This window comes from Sphaerodactylus townsendi, linkage group LG04, assembly GCF_021028975.2.
Source record: "Sphaerodactylus townsendi isolate TG3544 linkage group LG04, MPM_Stown_v2.3, whole genome shotgun sequence".
NCBI classification, from domain to species: Eukaryota; Metazoa; Chordata; class Lepidosauria; order Squamata; family Sphaerodactylidae; genus Sphaerodactylus; species Sphaerodactylus townsendi.
The window spans coordinates 9705820-9730042 of NC_059428.1; the positions used below are offsets into that span (position 1 = coordinate 9705820).

Sequence of the window (24223 nt, forward strand, 5' to 3'; positions counted from 1 at the left end):
GGATGGATGGATGGATGGATGGATGGATGGATGGATGGATGGATGGATGGATGGATGGATGGATGGATGGATGGATGGATGGATGGATGGATGGATGGATGGATGGATGGATGGATGGATGGATGGATGGATGGATGGATGGATGGGATTTTTATACCGCCCAACCCCCGGAGGGCTCTGGGCGGTGCACAACACAGATTCTACATACAATATATACAGACAAAAACCCCATTAAATTAAAATAATTTAAATTTAAATTTAAGAATTTAAAACACAGCGGTAGATTCAGTAAAAATGGTGTCAGCAATAACCCCAATTAAACCCTCCCAAGGAGGGGGAAACAGACCAAAAAGTGGGTCCCCTAGATGACAGGGGGACTCCAAACCGGAGGAATAGAATAGAAGGGGCATCTCGATAAGTGGGTTTTGGGCTGCAGTTTGGGCACCCGGTCGCTAAAAGGTTCGCCATCACTGCCCTAGGGTTTTCAAGGCGAGAAACATGCACAGATGGCTTGCCATTGGCCACCTCTTGTTAGCTACCCTGGATTTCCTTGGCAGTCTCCCATCCAAGCACTAAAGAGGGTAGACCCTGCTTAGCTTCCTAGCACTGACGAGACTGGGCTATATTATGTTCCACGGCTGTTCAGCAGAGTCGTGCTGCGAATTAAGCCATAATGCCAAAACGGCACGTCAAACCGACCAAGCTCACTTTGTTCAGCAAAACCTGAACGTTGAAAAAACTAGCTGGCGTGAAGTTGGCCACTTCTGCAGGCGCCCCTTACAGGTGATCTGCCCTTTCTAAGGCCCCTTCCGCGCATGCAGAATAATGCACTTTCAATCCACTTTCACAACTGTTTGCAAGTGGATTTTGCTATTCTGTACGGTAAAATCCAGCTTCAAAGTGCATTGAAAGTGAATTGAAAGTGCATTATTCAGCATGTGCGGAAGGGGCAGAATTGAAGAAGAAGAAGAAGAAGAAGAAGAAGAAGAAGAAGAAGAAGAAGAAGAAGAAGAAGAAGAAGAAGAAGAAGAAGAAGAAGAAGAAGAAGAAGAAGAAGAAGAAGAAGAAGAAGAAGAAGAAGAAGAAGAAGAAGAAGAAGAAGAAGAAGAACCGTCCGAAAAGAATCGATGAAGACCGAAACCGATGAAAACTGAAGAAGAGGAGGAGTTTGGATTTATATCCCCCTTTTCTCTCCTGCAGGAGTCTCAAAGGGACTTACAATCTCCTTGCCCTTCCCCCCTCACAACAAACACCCTGTGAGGTGGGTGGGGCTGAGAGAGCTCCGTAGAGCTGTGACTAGCCCAAAGTCACCCAGCTGGCGTGTGTGGGAGTGCACAGGCTAATCTGAATTCCCCAGATAAGCCTCCACAGCTCAGGCGGCAGAGCTGGGAATCAAACCCGGTTCCTCCAGATTAGATACACGAGCTGTTAACCTCCTACGCCACGAGCTGTTAACCTCCTATGCCACTACCCCAGCAGCAGGACAATAGGAAATGCATCAATCATGAGCTCAATATTATGAAGTCACGGCCTGGTCAAATGGGGTCCGGAGGCACCCTCCATCCACTGACTTCATCCTGTAATTTTTCCTTCAAGCTCAGCAAAAAAAAAAACTAGAGGCTGGGCCTCCCTTGCGATATTCTCATCCTTGTGAAGATCTTATTCGGAAGAAGCACTTCCCATTTCTCGAAATCAGTGAAGCAACTGGAGTAAAAATAGCTCCTGAGCTTCCCCAGAGTCTCGAAGGAACGAGCAGCTGTTTGAGAAACAGAAAGCAAAACACAAAAACATCCCCTTGCTCCAAAGAAGAACGGAATCAAAAAACCTTCCTGTTGCATTCCGGGAAGCCAGATACACGTTCCGCTGCAACAGACTGAAAACCAGCTCCCGTTCTCCTCCAAAAAAAACTTCCTCACCTGCATGATTTCTTGAAGCCTATCGACAAACGCTAGCTCCGCCTCCACCATGTAAAACTCCGCCAGGTGTCGGCGGGTCTGAGAATTTTCCGCACGAAATGTAGGACCAAAGGTGAACGCCTTGGTAAAGGCCCTGCACAGATGAAAAGAAGAAGGATGTCAAAAGCATACAGACAACATAAAATGGACCAGAAAACAGAAACAAATCCTGGGGTGCTGTGTGGTTTCCGGGCTGTATGGCCGTGTTCTAGCAACATTCTCTCCTGCCTGCATCTGTGGCTGGCATCATCAGAGGATCTGACAGTAGGAAAGGAAAGCAAGTGGAGTATATATACCTGTAATATATGCCCTCACCTATTGACCTTTACTCACAGGTATATATACTCCACTTGCTTTCCTTTCCTACCAACAGATCCTCTGAAGATGCCAGCCACAGATGCAGGCGAAACGTCAGGAGAGAATGCTGCTGGAACACGGCCGTACAGCCCGGAAACCACACAGCACCCCAGTCGTTCCGGCCGTGAAAGCCTTCGACAATACACAGAAACATATCCATTTTCCCGTTTTCCTTACTGCTGTCTGCAACAATTAGTCACATCAAACATAAAAATGCACATCATCTAAAAATCGATAAAAAGTCAGCGAAAGTGGAAAAATGAAATAGCAAACCAGCAGCATCTGAAGTCCAATTAAAGTATGATAGAACGGCCTAGAAAGAACATTTAAATATTCTTTCTGGGATGCAGCAATAACAGTATAGTGTCTAGATCAAGGGATGTCATTGTACCTCTCTATTCTGCATTGGTTAGACCTCACTTGAAATATTGTGTACAGTTCTGGGCACCGCAATTCAAGAAGGATATTGAACAAGATGGAACAGGTCCAGAGGAGGGCAACCAAAATGGTCAAAGGTCTGGAATCCATGCCCTACGAGGAGAGAGGGAGCTGGGGATGTTTGGTGAAGAGAAGGTTAAGAGGTGACATGATAACCATGTTTAGATATTTGAAGGGATGCCATGTTGGTGAGGGAGCAAGCTTGTTTTCGGCTGTTCCAGAGACTAGGACCAGGAGTAATATTTGCAAAGATGCTCACCAAAGCGGGAACAGTTTATCCTTTTCAAAGTGAGCTAACAAAATCATCTCTATAGAACTGTGGACTTTGTTTCCTCCCTCCCACCCCAGGACGGGGATGTTACAAAGAGGAATTATTCTGTCTATGAGAGAGACATCACTCCAGTTCAAATCAGTCGAAGCTACAGGCATTTTACCATCTGTGAACAATTGCACTGAGAAGCAAAACCCAGAGACTTTCCTTGTGCCTAAAAAGCACAACGCGGCCGTTTTGCGATCTCGCATCAACGTATTCTATGCGAAACAAATGCAGAACGCTTCCTCCGAAGGTCGATTCCAAAGAAAGGAGCGGCTCACCGAAACACTTCTGCTTTCCGAAAGACCACACGCAAGCACGTTATCAGTGGTGTGAAACGTTTACACGGAGCTGCAACTTGTAAAAGGACTCGTGATCTACCATGAACGGGGTGGGAGGGAAACGTGTGATCTGAGCTGGACAGAGATCGGGAGAGGAATCGCCCAACCTCGTCGGGGATCTTTTGCGCTATATTCACCAAGGAGAGAGTGAAGACAGATAGAACGTTTGGAAGAGTGTTTGTTGCCAACACTCAAAACACAGTTACTTTTAAATGTTTCAGGCCTGGTACAAACCAAGAGGGGGGGATGAGATGAAGAAGAAGAAGAAGAGTTTGGATTTATATCCCCCCTTTCTCTCCTGCAGGAGACTCAAAGGGGCTGACAATCTCCTTGCCCTTCCCCCCTCACAACAAACACCCTGGGAGGTGGGTGGGGCTGAGAGAGCTCCAAGAAGCTGTGACTAGCCCAAGGCCACTCAGCTGGCATGTGTGGGAGTATACAGGCTAATCTGAATTCCCCAGATAAGCCTCCACAGCTCAGGCGGCAGAGCGGGGAATCAAACCCGGTTCCTCCAGATTAGATACATGAGCTCTTAACCTCCTACGCCACTTGCTAACCCCCAGGCAAATCCGCCATTTTATTAGGGATGGTGCATCTAAAGTCAGTAATCACCAAATATCTGCACCTAGCAGCTTAACCGGTTGAACAGCAGCCTGTATGTCATGAATGCTTTCAATAAGAATTTGTGAAGGACATGCTGCCATTGATCTGGTTAAGCTACCAGGCGCAGGTTTTTGGTGATTACTGACTCCCAGGTGAAGATCTCAGAGAATGACAACGGGTCTCCACATGCCAGCGATGAGTTCTGCTGGAGAAAACGGCTGCTTTGGTCTCTACGGCATTATACCCTCCCCCAAACACACCCCAGGGCCCAGATGGGGGTCCACCAGAGCTCCATAGCCATTGAGCAAATGCAAGAGATCAGAGCCCTATGCTGACTCCTTCAGACTACCCTTATGTAAGTCTAACCTTTAAAGCCGTTCGCGGCCTTGGACTTAAACATCTAAGAGACAGTCTCTCCCTGCATCGCCCTTCTAGGCCCCTCCGCTCTTTGGAGGCGGACCTGCTGGTGATCCCCGCCCCCAAAGCAGTCTGGCTGGCCTCTACAAAAGCCAGGGCTTTCACAGCCCTGGCCCCTACCTGGTGGAACAGGCTCCCAGGTGAGATCAGGGCCATGCGGGACTTACAGAGTTTCCGCTGGGCCTGCAAAATGGACCTGTTCCGCCAGGCCTTTGGCCAGCCGGGGTAACATCGATATCCCGCTATATAGTAAACATCTGGCCTCCCGTGGGCAAGTGAAAGGAGGAGGGGTGGACGTTGAAGCCGTCTGCCATTTATATGTGGTTCTTTTAATGACGGGCAGTGATTGTTTTAACTGATTTTAATGTATGATTGATGCTGGACACCGCTCTGAGCCCTAGATAGATAGATAGATAGATAGATAGATAGATGAGATGAGATGAGATGGATGGATGGATGGATGGATGGATGGATGGATGGATGGATGGATGGATGGATGGATGGATGGATGGATGGATGGATGGATGGATGGAGAAGAACTGCGACTCACCCAAGGTCCCCCAGCTGGTGTGTGTTGGGAGTGCACAGGCTAATCTGTTTCACCAGATCAAGTGGCAGAGCAGGGAGTCAAATCCGGTTCCCCAGATTAGAGGCCACCTGCTCTTCACCACCTTACAGAGACTCCTTCAAGTTGAGAAAAGTGGGATATAAATCTAAACTCCTCTTCTCTAGCTGATGTGAAAGACCTCAGCCTGAGAATCTGGATTGTCACTTCCAGTTTGTACAGACCAGTATCAGACCGCTTCACGCATATTCCTTGTTGGTCTCCCATTCAAGTACTGACTGAAGCCAACTCTGCTTAGCTCCTGAGATCTGATGAGGGCCAGCTACCCTGGGCTATCCAGGTCAAGAACCTCTGGACCGGCTGGTTCCTTAAGTACCTTCCACCAGCCCGAGATTACTGCTCAGTAAGCTAAGCCGCTTTAGAAATTGCTCTGCCCGACTGGAAAGGGATGCCGGCGGTTGCGGGGAAAGAAGTCGAGGAAGGCTGGTGAAAGCAGTAATATTAATATTAAATTACTGGGCAATTTTTAAAAAATCAAATAAAACGCATGCCATTTTACCCAACTTCTTTTTTAAAAAGAACTAGATGACAGGAACAAATTAAACACCGGGGTGAGGGCAGCGGAAGAGAGAAGCATGTAATTTAATGTATGCCAAATATGCTCAACGTGGGCATTTCTCTCCCCCGGTCGCGGACGTCACCAGCCCTAATAACAGAACGGAGCAGCGCAGTCAATTTGAGTTTCAAAAAGGATATTGAAGAGATAGAAAAAGTGCAGAGAAGGGCAACGAGGATGATTGAGGGACTGGAGCACCTTCCTTATGAGGAGAGGCTGCAGTGTTTGGGACTCTTTAGTTTGGAGAGGAGACGTCTGAGGGGGGATATGATTGAAGTCTATAAAATTATGCATGGGGTAGAAAATGTGGACAGAGAGAAATTTTTCTCTCTTTCTCACAATACTAGAACCAGGGGGCATCCATTGAAAAGGCTGGGGGGAAGAATTAGGACTAATAAAAGGAAACACTTCTTCACGCCACGTGTGATTGGTGTTTGGAATATGCTGCCACAGGAGGTGGTGATGGCCACTAACCTGGATAGCTTTAAAAGGGGCTTGGACAGATTTATGGAGGAGAAGTCGATCTAGGGCTACCAATCTTGATCCTCCTTGATCTGAGATTGCAAATGCCTTAGCAGACCAGGTGCTCGGGAGCAGCAGCAGCAGAAGGCCATTGCTTTCACCTCCTGCACGTGAGCTCCCAAAGGCACCTGGTGGGCCACTGCGAGTAGCAGAGAGCTGGACTAGATGGACTCTGGTCTGATCCAGCTGGCTCTTTCTTATGTTCCCCAAACAGATTGATGCCGCATTTTTCTCGGCTCACAGCGAAGCGAGAGACTAATAGCCCCATCTTGCATCGCTGTAGGTTCAGATGTGCTCCCACCACCCAATTCACACATTCCCTGGGGCCTTCCACAAACGTTGGGGGAAGAAAATAGTAAATCTTGGGCCTCCCTCCTACGGGGTGGAGGTTAGCTAGGAATAGATTTGGGAGCACTCCATAATCCAACAGCTGCAGGCTGAGTGCCCAACACCGGAGCGGAAAAATGATTTCCAAAGACTAATTAAATATGAAAAGATCTCTCTGTATCTGCATGTGAAAGATAAGGAAATGTATGGAAAGGTTATGCACGGTGCTTTTCTTTCTATTATTAAGAAGAAGAACTATCTTGCAGCCGCAGCGGATTTTCGGGAGCCAGAAGCGGCACGGCAGCTTCTTTCCAAATCATATTACGCGTGATCTTTCCCCTTCTCCACAAACCTCGACATCACTGACTTTTGTTGCTTGGGTTTTTTAAAAAGCGAGCAAATGTCTATCAGCAGAGTTTAAAGCGGAGCTACTCTGATGAGATGAGAAGGTCGATAGTCTTCTTGCACTCACTGCAGCCTCCTGCCACTGTTGGAAAAGAATACTCTCCACGCAAGATGTTCTTTCCATAGGAAGGTTTTACTTTAGCAGTTGCAAGGTTACACAAGTCTATTCTATACAAGACTATAAAACTATACAGAACTCTTCAGCAATGACAAAGTTGAACACACACACTGAACTTAACTCAGACTCTATCTCTCTATCTCAACTTAGCATAGCATATACAACGCATACATCCAACAGGATACTTTTCCCCGCCCAGGCAACAGCCTCTCTGAGCTCTCTCAGCCCCACCCACCTCACAGGGTGTTTGTTGTGAGGGGGGAATGGCAAGGAGATTGTCAGCCCCTTTGAGTCTCCTACAGGAGAGAAAGGGGGGATACAAATCCAAACTCTTCTTCTTCTCATTGGTCTAGAGTTACAGTTGAATTCACCAATCATGTTAAAGGTTAACTGCTCCTCTGCCCCTAGACCAGTGGTGGCCATGCTGGCAGGGCCCAATTGCAGGGCCCAATTGGCCATGCTGGCAGGGGCTGATGGGAATTGTAGTCCATGACATCTGGAGTGCCAAAGGTTCGCCACCACGGCCCTAGACTGACTGTCTCCGACCTTTGGGGTTGGCAAACTTCTGCTAACTTAGAAGACGACCTTTTTGTGAACCTTTACTCTTTTTTTATATATCATGACAATGTCAAGGTCGCCATAATGCCCCTGCTCCAAGTTTTGACAGAAAAAAGCAAGGACGCCCAAAACCCCAACCATTTAAAGTCATCTTTCTCAGGTCCCGAGCAAATTGGAATTTTCTACAGGGGAACAATGTGGAACGCTGGGCCCGATCTGACGCACATCGACAGCGGCCATGTTGAGGCAATCAAATGCCATCCTTCTGACAGAACTTATTCCACACTGTGTCCTCTGCAAAGGGAACCGGAGTGGGTGAGGACCGGCAGCAGTGGGCCCTGTCAGACACCCCACCCAGGCTATGTCAACACTTGCCAAACCATTTCTGAGCAAAGTTTTTGACTGTTGTTCTTCCGCCCTTGTGTTGTAGACAGGCCCTCAGGAACCAAGGATGATGATGAAGAAGAAGAGTTTGAATTTATATCCCCCCTTTCTCTCCTATAGGAGACTCAAAGGGGCTTACAATCTCCTTGCCCTTCCCCCCTCACAACAAACACTCTGTGAGGTAGGTGGGGCTGAGAGAGCTCCGAGAAGCTGTGACTAGCCCAAGGTCACCCAGCTGGCGTGTGTGGGAGTGCCCAGGCTAATCTGAATTCCCCAGATAAGCCTCCACAACTCAAGTGGCAGAGCTGGGAATCAAACCCGGTTCCTCCAGATCAGAGCGCACCTGCTCTTAGCCACTACGCCACTGCTGCTCCTGGATAGTCCACACACAGGTCTTAGCAGGTTCAGATGTTTCATGTGCACAGAGCAAGGAATCCAGACAAGATGGAATCTCTTTTCCTTCACCTTGAACCCATGAACTCCTGGTCTCTGGAGCCACAGAAAACAAGCTTGCTCCCTCACCAACATGACATCCCTTCAAACATCTAAACAGGGCTATTTTGTCACCTCTTGACCTTCTCTTCACCAAACTCAACATCCCCAGCTCCCTAAGTCTCTCCTCGTAGGGTGTGGATTCCAGACCTTTGGCCATTTTGGTTGCCCTCCTCTGGACCCGTTCGACGTAAAGCCCTGTTACTTATTTATTTCTTATTCATCGTTAAAACATTTATTCCAAGGCTGTTGGAAAAAAATGGCCGCTTTGGAAGGGTGGATTGCACCTGGAGTCGGCAGACTCTGACACGGGCCCAAGTCTGCGTCTCTCCGTCACACATTCACACGCTCCGTTAAACCTGCACCCTGGCTCACTGCAAACTCTGCCTGGTGGTGGGATTTATGACCCTGGAGAACCCCTGCCAGTCAAAGCAGGCCGTGCTAGATAGACAAATGGTCTGACTCCTTCAAGGCAGCCTCTGACCTGGAGGAACCGGGTTTGATTCCCAGCTCTGCCGCTTGAGTTGTGGAGGCTGATCTGGGGAATTCAGAGTAGCCTGTGCACTCCCACACACGCCAGCTGGGTGACCTTGGGCTAGTCACAGCTTCTCGGAGCCCTCTCAGCCCCACCCACCTCACTGGGTGTTTGTTGTGAGGGGGGAAGGGCAAGGAGATTGTCAGCCCCTTTGAGTCTCCTGCAGGAGAGAAAGGGGGGGATATAAATCCAAACTCCTCCTCCTCAATCACTATCAACTATCACATCAACATTGGTACAGTGGAACCTCAGTTTTCGTTGGTAATCCGTCCGAAAATAATCGATGAAGACCGAAACCGATGAAAACCGAGGCAAACTTTTCCATAGGAATCCATGTAAATCCAATTAATCTGTTCTAGGCACTCCAAAAAACATACCAAAACCACATTTTTTTTTGTGAATAAACATAGTGTTTAATGTTGAAAACAGTAACAAACAATAACACTAGGACCAGTTTCAGAGTCAGTGGACCAATGTCGCACCAGAAAGCTGTCCACAGAGGTTTGTTTCTGACGCCTCTTTAAGATTTGTCTGAAATGGGGCAAGACGTTGTCATCAAACAAGTTGCAGACATGGCCTACAACAGCTTTGTCCGGGTGATTTTTCTCCACAAACCCCTGCACCTTACTGCAAATCGACGAAAACCGAGGCAAATAGATGAAAACCGAGACAAATTTTTCACTGAAAAAATCAATGAAAACCGAAACCGATGAAAACCGAAACTGATGAAAACCGAGGTTCCACTGTATTCAACTCCAGTCTTGATTCTGGACAGGAAGAGGAATCCAGCAGGGGGTTTTCAGACCTGGGGGCTACCTCAGACCTGACTTGTCGCCTCCAGATTAAGGAGGCGACTTAAGACCACTCATATTTCTTCAGGAGGGCTTTCCTCGGGAGGAGAAGAACGGTAGGGCACTTTCCCCAGCCTTAGAGTTGAAGCCCCAGGAGACCGACCGTCATCTTGGCTAAACTTTGGCCCCTTCCGCACATGCGGAATAATACACTTTTAATCCGCTTTCACAATTGTTTGCAAGTGGATTTGGCTATTCCGCACAGTAAATTCCAGCTGCAAAGTGCATTGAAAGTGGATTGAAAGTGCATTATTCCGCAAGTGCGGAAGGGGCTCTTGCGGAGGAATCTTTACGTTTAAAGCTACTCCAAGCTAGATTTCAGCTTGGCAGTTTCATGTGAAACTCAACAGTTGACGATCGTTGGTATTCGAATCCACATAGTAGTAGTAGTAGTAGTAGTAGTAGTAGAAGAAGAAGAAGAGTTTGGATTTATATCCCCCTTTTCTCTCCTGCAGGAGACTCAAAGGGGCTGACAATCTCCTTGCCCTTCCCCCCTCACAACAAACACCCTGTGAGGTGGGTGGGGCTGAGAGAGCTCCAGGAAGCTGTGACCAGCCCAAGGTCACCCAGCTGGCGTGTGTGGGAGTGCACAGGCTAATCTGAATTCCCCAGATAAGCCTCCACAGCTCAGGCGGCAGAGCGGAGAATCAAACCCGGTTCCTCCAGATTAGATACACGAGCTCTTAACCTCCTTCGCCACTGCTGCTCCTACACATAAAGCCGTGTTATTCAATTATCATGTGATGACTGCCCTCGTCACATTAATTATACAATCCGAACAAAGCAGCACCCCCCCACCCCCCACTCGCATCAAAAACGTTGAGGGTAAGATCCAAGTCATGATTTGTTCTTTAAAAGTACCAGCCGAAACAAACAAGTCGCTTCCCCGGTAATCTGTTTAAAATCGGCCGGGTAAAACTTTTGAAGACTGGAAGTTTGGAATGCCATTTTGGCTGGAAAGAACAAGCCATTCTCACAGGGGATAAATATAACTCGTCTAAATTTAGTTTGCATTAGATCCACTGAAAATACCTCTCTCTCTCTCTCTCTCCTTTTTTTTAAGAAACATGTTATTGAAGAACAAAGTGTGAAGCGGTAACATTATGTTCTGTACCCGGAGAATTCTGGATGTTTATTTAATAGCCAGTGCAGGGGGAAAAACATCCCAGTTAAAATGACACTTGTGAGAGCCATTGTTTTGATGAAAAGACCCTGCGTGTTTCCAATTTAGTCTTCCGTGTGGTTTCAAGATACCCCAAACACTATTCTAAGAAACAAAGATCCTTAATAGAACAGGGTATTGTAATACAATCACTCCTGTTTGGTTTACTAAAGGCGCTGGCACGGAGGAGTTATCATGAATCGTGGGAAATACGCAAAATCAGCGTAATGCAGGGGGTAAAAGAGAGACTCTAATCTGGAGAATCAAGTTTGTTTCCCTGCTCCTACACATGAAGCCGGCTGAGCGAGTCTGAGCTAGTCACAGTTCTCTCCGGACTTTCTCAGCCCTCTCTGTTGTGGGCAAAGGAGGGAAGGTGAGGGTGACTGTAAGTCGCTCTGAGACTCCTTAAAAGACTGAGAAAAGCAGGGTACAAAAAAACAACTCCTCTTCTCCTCACAACCATGCAAACAGGCGCACTCTCGTGCGTTTGGACGTATCCCAAGAGCTTCCCGAATTCTCGACTCCCCATGGGCAGGCACTAATTGAGCTGAGCCGGCGGGTATTCGAGCATGACTCGTCTTAACAGCCTGAGTCTAATCTGCCTCACTTCCTACATTTCCCAATAAATCCTCCTGTTTACGCACTTCCATCCCGCCCTCCATCCAAAGTCATGTTGTACGCAGCTCCTTGCCCAAGGTCAGCCGGTGAACCACGTGGCCGGTTAAGGAATTGTACCTGGATCTCCCAGATTGTATTCTATCAGTCTAACCTCTAGAGCAGGGGTCTGCAACCTGCGGCTCTTCAGATGTTCAGGGGCTGATGGGATTTGTAGTGCATGAACATCTGGAGAGCCGCAGGTTGCAGACCCTTGCTCTAGAAGAAGAGTTTGGATTTATACCCCACTTTTCTCTCTTGTAAGGAGACTCAGGGTGGCTTACAAGCTCCTTTCCCTTCCTCTCCCCACAACAGACACCTTGTGAGGTAGGTGGGGCTGAGAGAGTTCCGTGAGAACTATCAACCAGCAGGAATGTAGGAGTGCGGAAACACATCTGGTTCACCAGATAAGCCTCTGCCACTCAGGTTGGAGGAGTGGGGGATCAAACCCGGTTCTCCAGATTAGAATCCACCTGCTCTTAACCACTACACCACGCTGGCTCTCTAGAGCACATTGGCTTTCCCTCTGCTTTTTCCAGTCTGCCCTACGTCCTTAAACCATTGCTTCTGATTTATCTACTGACTATCCATCTGGATTTGAACTCGCATCTTCACCTGGGCGTTCCACATTTTGTTCACTAGATCACCTGTGCTCTGGTTTGGCTTTCTTGTATGACACCCCCTCCCCCCCACCCAGTGGTGGGATTCAAAAATTTTAGTAACAGGTTCCGATGGTGGTGGGATTCAAACAGTAGCGTAGTGCCAATGGGGCTGGGCGGGGCACGAGGGGGCGTGGCCAGGCATTCTGGGGGCAGGGCATTCCTGGGAGGGGCTGTGGCAAGGACGCAGGGCGCGCACGCCCCAGGTGCATTTCTCCTTCGCCCCGCCTCTAGATTCAAATATTGACTGTTTAAAGTATTAAAAAAGCGATATACCGTATGGTAGTGCATTATTTCTTTTTTATATAATTATATTGATTGATTTTAAATAATAACATAAGGAGAGAAACCAAAAACTGTTTACAATTGTTAACATATTACAAACATATCTAATTGTCTATCTCTCTCAACCCCCCCAACTAAAACATCCTATATTGCCTCCCTCCTTCCCATATTTCCCTCCCTCCCTACTTTCTACTTCCCCGTCAGATTCCTATAACTACTTTATCTATTCCACTTGAAAGAAAACTAGCAGAGGGAGAGATCCAAAATCCTTAATCTAAAAGAGTAGTTTAAACTCCTCTCTTTCCAATATAAATTTCAAGGGGAAAAAAGAAAATGAAAAATCTTTACCTCTAATACTTTCCCAACCTTTATACCAATGAACAAAAAAAATAGAATTATTATATATTGTATATTTCATACAGTTCATACACACGGGGGGGGGGGTGCCATGGGGCCGCAGGGGGGTCTGGGGGGTGATTTTGCATCCCCTACTTGATGAGATTTGTTGTACCCAGGGACAGAGATTATCCCCTTGTCCCTAGTGGAGTTAATCATTAATAACCGGTTCTCCAAACTGAGAAAATTTTAGTAACTGGTTCTACCGAATAGGCTGCATCCTACCTCTGACCCCCCCCCCACCCCCTTGCAGGACCCCCCTAGCCTGGCCTTGTTATTTCACCCTCTTGGCTCCTACAGGGCTGAACGCACAAGCACCGTACTTTTCCCTCAAATGTCGGAAGAAGAGGAAAGAACACTTAAAAATCCCTACCCGGTCATAACTTCCAAATGGAGTTGACCAGAGACTGTTAGAAAGGCAGGAACGTTGAAGAAATGGGGGTTGTCTTCAGGCTCCCCGTCTTTATTTGCAGGCTGCAAGAGACAGGGAGAGAGAGACCAATCAGCTATTATTGATCACACAAGACTCCAATGCTAAGATTATTTGCTGCGTGTTTAACCTTCCCTTTTCCCATGGGGCTCAAAAGGGTGTACATGGTTCTCCTTTGCTCCATTTCACCCTCACAACAACCCTGTGAGGTAGATTGGGCTGAGAGAGGATTTCTTGACGGGGAAACTGCAACTCAAGGATACACAAAAAGACTGGATATTACTGAAAGAATTCTTTGGGACCACATTTCAAGTATATTAAATTAATCGAGTATGATTGTACTTTCTGTATTTTTGCAAACCCATTCTTCTTTTCTTTTTCCTGCTCTGTCAAAGGATTGAAGACAACGTTATGAGTTAAATTAGCATAGAAAAATAGGCTAGCGTTTGATCTCTGATTTGAATTTTGAGATTTGAAATAACGATTGGTTGAAGTCTAAGTTTGATTGAAGTGTGTTGAGTTAGTATATTAAGACAATTCCCAAGTAGGGGGAAGTATTAAGTAATCTATTCAACTGCCTTTTTAAAAAACGCCATTAGTACTTTCTTGTATGTGTATGACATGAAAAATTCAATAAATATTATAATTTTTTTAAAAAAGAGAATCGGTATGCATGAGGAGGGGTATACAGGGAAACGCTTCTTCCGCACACAAGCGTCTGAGACTTTTAAGGAAACAACAACTGAATGGAAAACTCCTGGTGTCCTTTTACCGCTGTGCTATAGAGAGTGTCTTAACCTACTGCATCTGTGTATGGTTCTCCAGTTGCACAGTGGCGGATAGGAAGGCGCTCCAAAGGGTGATCACTACTGCACAGAGGATTATCGGCTGCCCTCTCCCCTCCTTGGAAGAACTCTATAATTCCCGAAGCCGAAAGAAAGCCCAAAATATTCTGAGAGACCCGTCTCATCCAGCACACCCTCTTTTTGAACTGTTACCATCGGGCAGACAATACAGGTCTATCAAAACTAGGACAAAGAGGCTTAGAGACAGCTTCTACTCTAGAGCTGTGGCGATGCTAAACTCCGCGGCTTCGTGTTGATGTGTTTGGGGCTGTGTAGGGATGGGTGGAGGAAGGGGAAAGCGAGGATGGAGTATGAGTCTGAAATTGTGTGCATCGAGGAATGCTGCTGTAAATTTCGTTGTGCGTGCACAATGACAATAAAATGCTTATGCTTATGTCATGCTCAGCTGGCGGCTGTACAACATCAGAGGGTGGGGTCAGTACGCTCATAGCCACCCTTTCTCTCTGCACATTCAATTACTTCACAGAGGAGGCGAAGGAGAAGAAGAAGAGGAGGAGGAGTAGTTTGGATTTATATCCCACCTTTCTCTAATGTTAGGAGACTCAAGGCGGCTTATAAGCTCCTTTCCCTTCCGCTCCCCACAACAGACACCTTGTGAGGTAGGTGGGGCTGAGAGAGTTCTGAGAGAACTGTGACTAGCCCAAGGTCACCCAGCAGGAATGTAAGAGTGCGGAAACACATCCGGTTCACCAGATAAGCCTCTGCCACACAGGTGGAGGAGTGGATGAATCACACCCGGTTCTCCAGATTAGAATCCACCTGCCCTTAACCACTACACCATGCTGCCCTGTACAGGGCTATCTGGGACAGTGTGATGTGTGTGTGGATAGAAAGGCTTGGCCCTGACTGGACTTGGGCCCAGTGACTATGTACATTCTAACTAATTTTCCTTTTTCGTGCTTTGGGTCAAATACAAAAAACATCCAAGCAACAGCATTTTATGAGGGCCCCCATTAAAAATCAGCATAACCGCAGAGGATGCATGTGAAATGTCCAATTAGGCATGACTGCACGAACATTTGGTATTTGTGGGGGTAAGCAGAACGGATCGTTTTAGGAAGAACACAGCAAGTTGGATCTTATCTCGTTTTTGAGGGTTGCCAGGCTGAGCATCGCTAAACACTGGGGGAAGATCAAATCCACCCTACCATTAAATCTTGGCACAGCAGGGAAGAATCGGGGAGAATCTGATAGCCCAAATATGGTCTAAGAACTTGCAGAAACCAGACATTCCTACACGGTGTTTGTTTCTGGCCCATGTAGATGGATTGTGCTTGGTGTTTGGTCCAGCTGTACTTGATAAACATCAAATGCTTTTTTGGCCAATTAGCTTGATTCAGAGTTAGGCTGGTTTGGATCCTGATTTGCTTTGGACGTCCTTCCACCCCTGTATACCATCAGGTAAAGGTAGTCCCCAGTGGGGGCACTAGGCATTAATAACCGATGCGGTGACGTCACATCGTGACATTTACTAAGAAGAAGAGTTTGGATTTATATCCCCCCCTTTCTCTCCTGTAAGGAGATTCAAAGGGGCTTACAACCTCCTTTCCTTGTGAGGTGGGTGGGGCTGAGAGAGCTCAGAAGAACTGTGACTAGCCCAAGGTCACCCAGCTGGCGTGTGTTGGAGTACACAAGCGAATGTAATTCCCCAGATAAGCTTCCGCAGCTCAAGTGGCAGAGCGGGGAATCAAATCCGGTTCTTCAGATTAGAGTGCACCTGCTCTTAACCACTATGCCACTGCTGCTCTGGGTACAAGATGATTTGTTATTGCTTTCCCCGGTCTCTGAGACGGCAGAAAACAAGCTTGCTCCCTCTTCGACATGGCATCCCTTAAACTATTTAAACATAACTATCATGTCCCCCCTTAACTTTCACTTTAAAAACCTCCAAAGAAGGAGACTCCACCACACTCCGAGGTAGTGCATCCCACAGTCAAACAGCCCTGACAGTCAGGAAGTTTTTTGTGATGTTTAGGTGGAATCTCTTTTCCTTCACCCTGAACCTCTTACTCCTGGTTCTAGTCTCTGGAGCAGCAGAAAACAAGCTTGCTCCCTTTTCAACATGGCATCCCTTCAAATATGTAAACATAGCTATCATGTCCCCCCTTAACCTTCGCTTCTCCAGACTAAACATCCCCAGCTCCCTAAGCCTCTCTTAGTAGGGCATGGACTCCAGGCCTTTGACCATTTTGGTTGCCTTCCTTTCGACCTATTCCAGCTTGTCCAGATCTATCCGCTCACAACTGCTTATATCTTAGGACTGTGTGTGTGTTTTGCTGCTTTGATTATTGTGTGCTCCTGTACCCCTATTGCCCCTTAATAAAAATTGTTTAACTTTATTTGCTCTCCTGCGAGTTTCTTGGAAAAGCCGACTTCCGTATGAATAGGCAATCAAGATTCTGAGCTTGCCCAACCTTTTGCTACCCTGTTTCCCCGAATATAAGACATCCCCAGAAAATAAGACGTAGTAGAGGTTTTGCTGAAGTGCGAAATATAAGGCATCCCCCAAAAGCAAGACGTAGCACAGTTTTTGTTTGGAAGCATGCCCGACGAGCAGAACACAGAAAAATAAGACATCCCCTGAAAATAAGACATAGCGCATCTTTGGGAGCAAAAATTTAATATAAGACACTGTCTTATTTTCGGGGAAACACGGTAAGCCCAGAGTCTGCTCTTGCCAATTCCCCACTCTATAAGGGAGAGTCTCCCACCAATTTAGGTAACAACTCACTACACTGAATGGATGTGTAGAGATTCGAACTTGGGTCTCTTAGTACGACAGTCTAGTCCACAGGTGTCAAACTTGCGGCCCTTCAGATGTTCATGAACTACAATTCCCATCAGCCCTTGCCTGTATAGCCAAAGCTCTTGTTGGGAGGGACTGATGGGAATTGTAGTTCATGAACATCTGGAGGGCCGCAAGTTTGACACTCCTGGCCTAGTCAATGCCTTACACAGGTCCTGACATTCACCAGTTTAAGTCACCAGCCAAACTTTTGCAGCCAGCTTGGTCAGAGAGGAAGTTTTTCATCCTGCCTTGGAGCCATTTGGCAAGTGAAGAAATGCAGCAGTTGCATGAAAACAAGGAACAACATCCTCAACGGCTCCAGTTTCAGGAGGGAGTTTCATTCGACATTTAAAGCCTGCCGGAGATTTAAGGGCCTAAATACTTTCTTCCGAACAGCACAGAAGCGTTCCAGGCAGGGAGCGAAAAAGAAACCTTAAGAATCCTTTGACGTCTTTTAACGCCTTGCCTCAAAGCAACGAGACAATACCGTCTGCTGTGGATGCAAAGAAGAGATTTGAACAGGGGGAAAAAATTGCCAGTCGCTTGCAGAACAAAACCTTCCATCCTACCACAACCCCTAGTCTTCCTAGAGCGAGAGAAGTCAAGCCGAAAGAGGGGGGGGGATCAAAACACCAGATCTATACTCCTCCTTTTATGAGATGAAGATTGCAACGAAAGAAAACCAAGGAGAGGCAGAAAATAAACTAGACAAAGTAAGAGAAAGCGAGCTACGAAAACCAGGACATTCCTTAATTAAAAAAAACCCTCCCAGGATATTATTGTCCTTATATGGTGGAGGTTGGGGGGAGAGCAAATACTGCCTTCCCACTCACCCAATGTGTTGCCTCGTGCCCCCCACCAACCACCACTTGCGGGCACAGAACTCCAACGGAATCTATTATACCAGGGGTCTGCAACCTGCGGCTCTCCAGATGTTCATGGACCACAATTCCCATCAGCCCCTGCCACCATGGCCAAGGGGCTGATGGGAATTGTGGTCCATGAACATCTGGAGAGCCGCAGGTTGCAGGCCCCTGTACTATACCTTTTCTCACGAAAACATGACAGGAAGGTGTGAATCAAACCACCACATCTTCCTGTCCCCTGCCCCCTTCAAGATTCTCCTTGAAGATAAAAGAATCGTAGTTATGCACCGGCTTCATCAAAACAACGTTAAACGCGGCACTTTGATGAAAGAGCCTTTTGGATGCTCTGGACATCTTGTTATTGTATTGTCGAAGGCTTTCACAGCCAGAATCACTTGGGTGCTGTGTGGTTTCCGGGCTGTATGGCCGTGTTCTAGCAGCTTTCTCTCCTGACGTTTTGCCTGCATCTGTGGCTGGCATCTTCAGAGGATCTGATGTTGGGAAAGCAACAGGTATATATACTCCACTTGCTTTCCCAACATCAGATCCTCTGAAGATGCCAGCCACAGCATGCATGGCAACGCCAGGAGAGGCGCTCAAGCAGAACACAGACATACAGCCCGGAAACTACACAGCACCCATCTTGTTATTGTGTTGTAAAGTTATTTTGGTTACTTATAAGCAAATTGCTACTCCAATGGGAGACACAATTTTTGAAGTGTTAATTGTAGCCTGGTTGATACAAGTTTTCTTCTTTTAAGCTTTGGCTCGCATTACTTCCATTTTGCATAGCATGCCGGACAGTTGTATAGCAACACTTTTGTTTTCTCAAGTTGTGCCCGCCATTTTGTTTCCCATGGCAGCACAGAGCCCACAAAATGGTGGGCGCAACTTTAGAAAATGCCATCTGAAACACTAAAAAGGCACTTTTATTAAAGCACTGCATTTAACATTGCCAACTCTAATGTGTGTCCTAGTCTCTGAGGAAGCGGAAAACAAGCTTGCTCCCTCTTTGACATGGTATCCCTTAAAATATTTAAACATCTAATATCAGATCTCCTTAACCTTTGCTTCTCCAGACTAAACATCCCCAGCTCCCTAAGCTTCTCTTCGTAGGGCATGGATTCCAGACCTTTGACCATTTTGGTTGCCCTCCTCTCTACCCATTCCAGCTTGTCCCATATCCTTCTGAAACAACGGTGCCCAGAGACTGGTATTGTGCTCCTAGGTGAGGTTTTACTGGGCTTCTGCCACTCAGGTGTAGGAGTGGGGAATCAAACCACGCTGGATTACGATAAGGAAGTTTTGACTCTCAAAAGTTCACACCCCCCCAAATATTTTTGGTCTCTAAAGTGCAGCTGGACTCAAGTCTAGCGAACCACGGTTATTGGCCCATGTTGAAATGCTCATGGCAACCACAGTTCGTTCAATTAAACCACAGTTTCTATAATGTTCGAACAGGGCCATTTTCCCCTTCCTCCCTACTCCTTGTCCAAAAACGATGGAATGAAGATGAACCCTGTAAAATATTATTAAACAAAACATTAGAAGACTTTTCAGTGAAAACAAGACGCAATTAACAAGCTTCTGTTTTAAATGTCGTGTTTGATCAAAGGCAGTAAAATTGTCTTCATGTTTTCTCCGTGGAATCCACTAAAAGAGGCAACGTAACTCCATTTTCAACTCAGAAACAGCTTTGTTAAATAATGCTCCAACTTTTCGGGCTGTCAACAGGCCGGGTTTTAAAGGCTTCAAACGACTTTGTAGCCTAACATCAGCTAGAAAGACGAACAAGGAACGCTTAGCTTATTCATCCCTTGAAATGATATAACAATGACTCACTGATTATGCGCTTTCGATGTTATTCTTTCTTTTAAGCTCCCAAGAATTGCTGAGCTTCAGGGCAAACCAAGTCTTAAATGATACATCTGCACATTACTTAAACATTTATGTTTTTTTTCCTGCTGGAACTGTGGTCAGAATACACACTAGGGGAGCTATATCTAAGTATTACACCCCGCTTAGCAAACCTCGATATTACGAAGTGCAAAAAATCCTTTAATAGTGTAGAAAATTTGGGATAAATAATGATTTAATGTTCATGGGTGTAATGGAGGATAGAAGGGTAGATTAAAAATATAGCTATATGCATAAAATAATGATCAAAGCAGCACATGCAACAATAGCTTTAGGCTGGAAAGAAAAGAAAAAATGGACAATCTAGAAATGGTTGGAATATATCTGGAAACAAGTGACACTGGACATCTTCGATATAATAACAACAAAAAATAAACTGCGGCAAGATAAACAGAGTCACATTTGCAAGATGTGCACAATATATGCAGACTGAATAGAAAAAGAAGTTGGAGTCAATGAGGGAGATATGGGAGAAGAGATTACAAAGAATGAACTTAATGCCGCCTGATAAAACTATGAAGAAAATACAGGGGGGAGGAGAAAAAGGGGAAAATGTATTGTTTGAAAACGAATGAAGAAAAGTATTAATATAAAATGGAATATTCAAATGATACAATAAAATTTTTTAAAAAGATCAGATCAGTAAAAAAATAGTGTAGAAAATTAATCTAACAACCAGTTATCCATTCATAAATACACCACATTCATACCAACAAACTCTCAAACATCATATATCCCTCTTACAAAATCTCGACTTATAATACGTCTAATTAACTGTAACCTGTAACCTCTCCTTCTAACTTCAATCTGTTGGTTCTATCCACATACCAGTGTGTATGATGGCATCACTGCTGATTTGGGACTACTGGCTACAGTTTATGAACTAGGCAGTGACTGAAGGGAATCTCCATGTTCAGAGAAAGATTGGGGACACTAGCACTTCAAACACCAACAAGATTTCTAGGGTGGTGGAGAACCTATGGCACAGGTGCCAGAGGTGGCTCTCAGAGCCCTCTCTGTGGGCACGCACAAACAGAGTGCCCCCACACACTATCTAGGGCTGGCCTGGGCCACTGGGCTCACCGATAGCATTAAACCGCATCCTGTAGTTTTTGGCGGTACAGTGTAGGTAACCCGTTAAGTTGCCAAAACTTGCCACCATTTTCATGGCGAAGAACTCCGCCACGCAATCCTTCACCGGGAGTAAGCTCAGTTTCTGGCAACGGGCTTGCTTCTGAGCAAACCCTCCGAGCCCAAGTGATCGGGACCAGTTGAAGGAGTTTGTTAAATAATGCACGGCACTAGGGTTTCCAACTGTCGTTTCTAAACCAAAACTCCTCAGTATCCAGGGGTTAAATTGCCTTGCTGGCACTTTGCAGGCGAGCAAATAAGTGGGGTTTTAAGCTGCAAATTTGGGCACCCCTGGTCTCGAAAAGGTTCACCATCACTGGTATAAGCTTTTTTGCAGAGCCCAGCGTACTCTACACTTCAGATACAGAAGTAGAAATGGAAGTTCCCATCCTGCAAAGAGAAACTTGAGTCCTAAAAGCATAAATGTTGAGATCTGGTTGCCCTTGAAGATACAAATAGGACTAGGAATCTTGTTCACTTCTATTTCAGACCCTTCAACAAACTACTCCTCTCTGAAACTATCTTTCATATTCGGGACAGAAGTAAACCTTTTGAACACAGTTGCTGCTGCTAATATCAAAGTGAAGGCTGCCCCAGCCTCCACATGCTGTTTGTTGGCCACTGTATGAAACAAAATGCTTGAGAAGAGAAGAGTTTGGATTTAGACCCCAGCTTTTCCTCCTGTAAGGAGTCTACAAACTCTTTTCCTTCCTCTCCCCACAACACACACCTTGTGAGGTAGATGGGGCTGAGGAGGATGCATAAAACCGCATCTAGCCTCAAGGTCACCTGCAGCAGGCTTCATGTGGAAGAGCAACCTGAAGCAAATCCAATTTCACTAGATAAGAGTCCACTGCTCACTTATGAGTGAGGGAATCAAACCCTGCCCTCTGTATTTAGAACTCACTGCTCTTCACCTCACTACAAGTAGCCACACTGTCTGATTCAAAGTGCTCTTTTGGAGGAAAAGGAGTTCTAATGATCTCTAACTATTTCTGAGGAGTCCTTCACACATCTACAACACCATGATCATTCTCACACACACACAGGGAAAGGGAAAAGGATTCAGAAAAAAATGGAGAGAGGGGCACAGGAGACAGTCTAGGTCCCTTTCCAGGAGGATTTTGCAGGCAAGGGAATTGCTGCCACTTCACGATCCCTTCTGCATGGCCCCTTCTCTGCCAACTCGGATGGATGGAATCTTATTTTGCATTTTAGGGGATCTTGTCCAATGGTCAATGGTTCGAAAGCAGAGTGAAGTCACATTTGCTCTCTTGGATGGAGAAAGGTGGGTGGAGTCACCAAGAATGTACTGGGAATAGCATATGTTTGATATGGCCGGCTGTTCAATATTAGGAAAGGCCTAGCAGTTGCAAATAACCAAAAATGATTGCTACTAGTTTGGTATTTTTATCTATCTATCTATCTATCTATCTATCTATCTATCTATCTATCTATCTATCTATCTATCTATCTATCTATCTATCTATCTATCTATCTATCTATCCATCTATCCATCCATCTACCTTTCTGTCTATCTTCCATCTATCTTCCATCTATCCTCCATCTATCTATCTATCCTCCATCTATCTATCTATCTATCTATCTATCTAGTCTAGATTGTAATTCCATCTGTCCATCATCATCCATCCATCCATCCATCCATCCATCCATCCATCCATCCATCCATCCATCCATCCATCCATCCATCCATCCATCCATCCATCCATCCAATCTATCCAACCATCCCACCACCATCCATCCATCCATCCATCCATCCTATCCATCCATCCATCCATCCATATCCAACGTATTCATTCTATCTATCTATCCTATTCATCCATCTATCTATCCATCTACCTTTCCATCTACCTTCCATCTGTCCTCCATCTATCTATCCTCCATCTATCTATCTATTTATTTATTATTTATTATTTTAAATTGGTTATAAAACCTTCTAAATCCCCAAGGGGCTATCCATCCATCCATCCATCCATCCATCCATCCATCCACCATCCATCATCCATCCATCCATCCATCCATCCATCTATCCAGCATCCATCATCTACCTTTCCAAATCTACCTTTCTTCCATTTATTCTCTCCATCCTGTCCTCCATCTATCTATCCATCTATCTATCCATCTATCCATCAGACTTTTATACCACCCCATCCCCGAGGGGCTCCGGGCGGTGTACAGCATAAAAATCCCACTATAAATATAATTACTAAAACTGCCAAAAGGAAACAGTGCAGTGGAGAATACTTAAGTCCAGGCTAGGCCCCAAATGTCCTAATTTTAAATCCTCCTAAGGAGGGAGAACCCAATGAGGATCCCAATTTAAATGAAAGAGGATCCAGATGTTAAGAGACAAGAAAGGGGGGGGGGCAGTATGGTTTGGCCATGCTGGCAGGGGGCTGGAAGGGAACTGTGATCCACAAACCTCTGAGTTATGCCATGAGGTTCATGCGCCACTTGGCAGCTCCTCTCCACCATTCTTTTTCCGTGATTTACTAGTGGATTTGAATGGACAAAAAAAAAATCAAAAGAAATGAACAAGAAGCTGGATGTCCTTAAAGATGTCTGTTTCTCCTCCCCACCCCCCTATTGAGCTATGCCCCAAATTTCCTTGCGCTATTTCCATAAGATATAACAAGGAACACAAAGACGGCGAAAAGAAAGCTTTTGGAGGGAGAAAGTCAGAGAAAGCTAGCGGGAAAGTTGCTTAGTTACTAATGCCTTACCTCAGTTTGTTATCTCCACCGCCCCTTCACAGTCATTTGAGGTAATTATTGGCGTATGAACATGCAGGTATCCATTATCCTTTTTAAAAAGGAGAAAGAAAGATGGAAAGTTAAAATGTTCTGATGGTACACTGCCTTCCACCATGAGTTCTGTCTTGTGAATATAATTTTAGGCTGTATAATGTTGTTTTGTGCTGGTTAGATGCCCCGGTTTGTTTGTTTATTTAAAATATATTTATGCCCCACTTTTCCACAAGGCAGGGTTTTTAATGCTGGAGAAGAAGAAGAGGCAGTTTGGATTTGCACCCCTTTCTCTCCACTGCAGTGAGACTCAAGGGCGCTTACACCTTCCTTGCTCCTTCCCCTCACAACAAACACCCTAAGTGAGGTAGGTCTGGGACTGAGAGGAAGTCTCCCGAGAAGCTGTGACTAGCCCAAGGTCACCCAGCTGGCGTGTGTGGGAGTGTACAGGCTAATCTGGATTCCCCAGATAAGCCTCCACAGCTCAGGCGGCAGAGCGGAGAATCA

General features: G+C 45.9%; 1 protein-coding gene across 1 annotated transcript in view; it reads right to left on the reverse strand.

Moving 5' to 3' along the window:
* Window positions 1-24223, reverse strand: part of NARS2 (asparaginyl-tRNA synthetase 2, mitochondrial) — a 62545-nt gene that overhangs the window by 25556 nt on the left and 12766 nt on the right. The window contains exons 6-9 of the mRNA XM_048495346.1: window positions 23715-23774; window positions 16120-16149; window positions 13327-13427; window positions 1917-2049 (exon numbers count right to left, since the gene is read on the reverse strand). Of these exons, the coding sequence (XP_048351303.1) occupies window positions 1917-2049; window positions 13327-13427; window positions 16120-16149; window positions 23715-23774 (324 nt within the window). The remainder of the gene's footprint in view (window positions 1-1916; window positions 2050-13326; window positions 13428-16119; window positions 16150-23714; window positions 23775-24223) is intronic.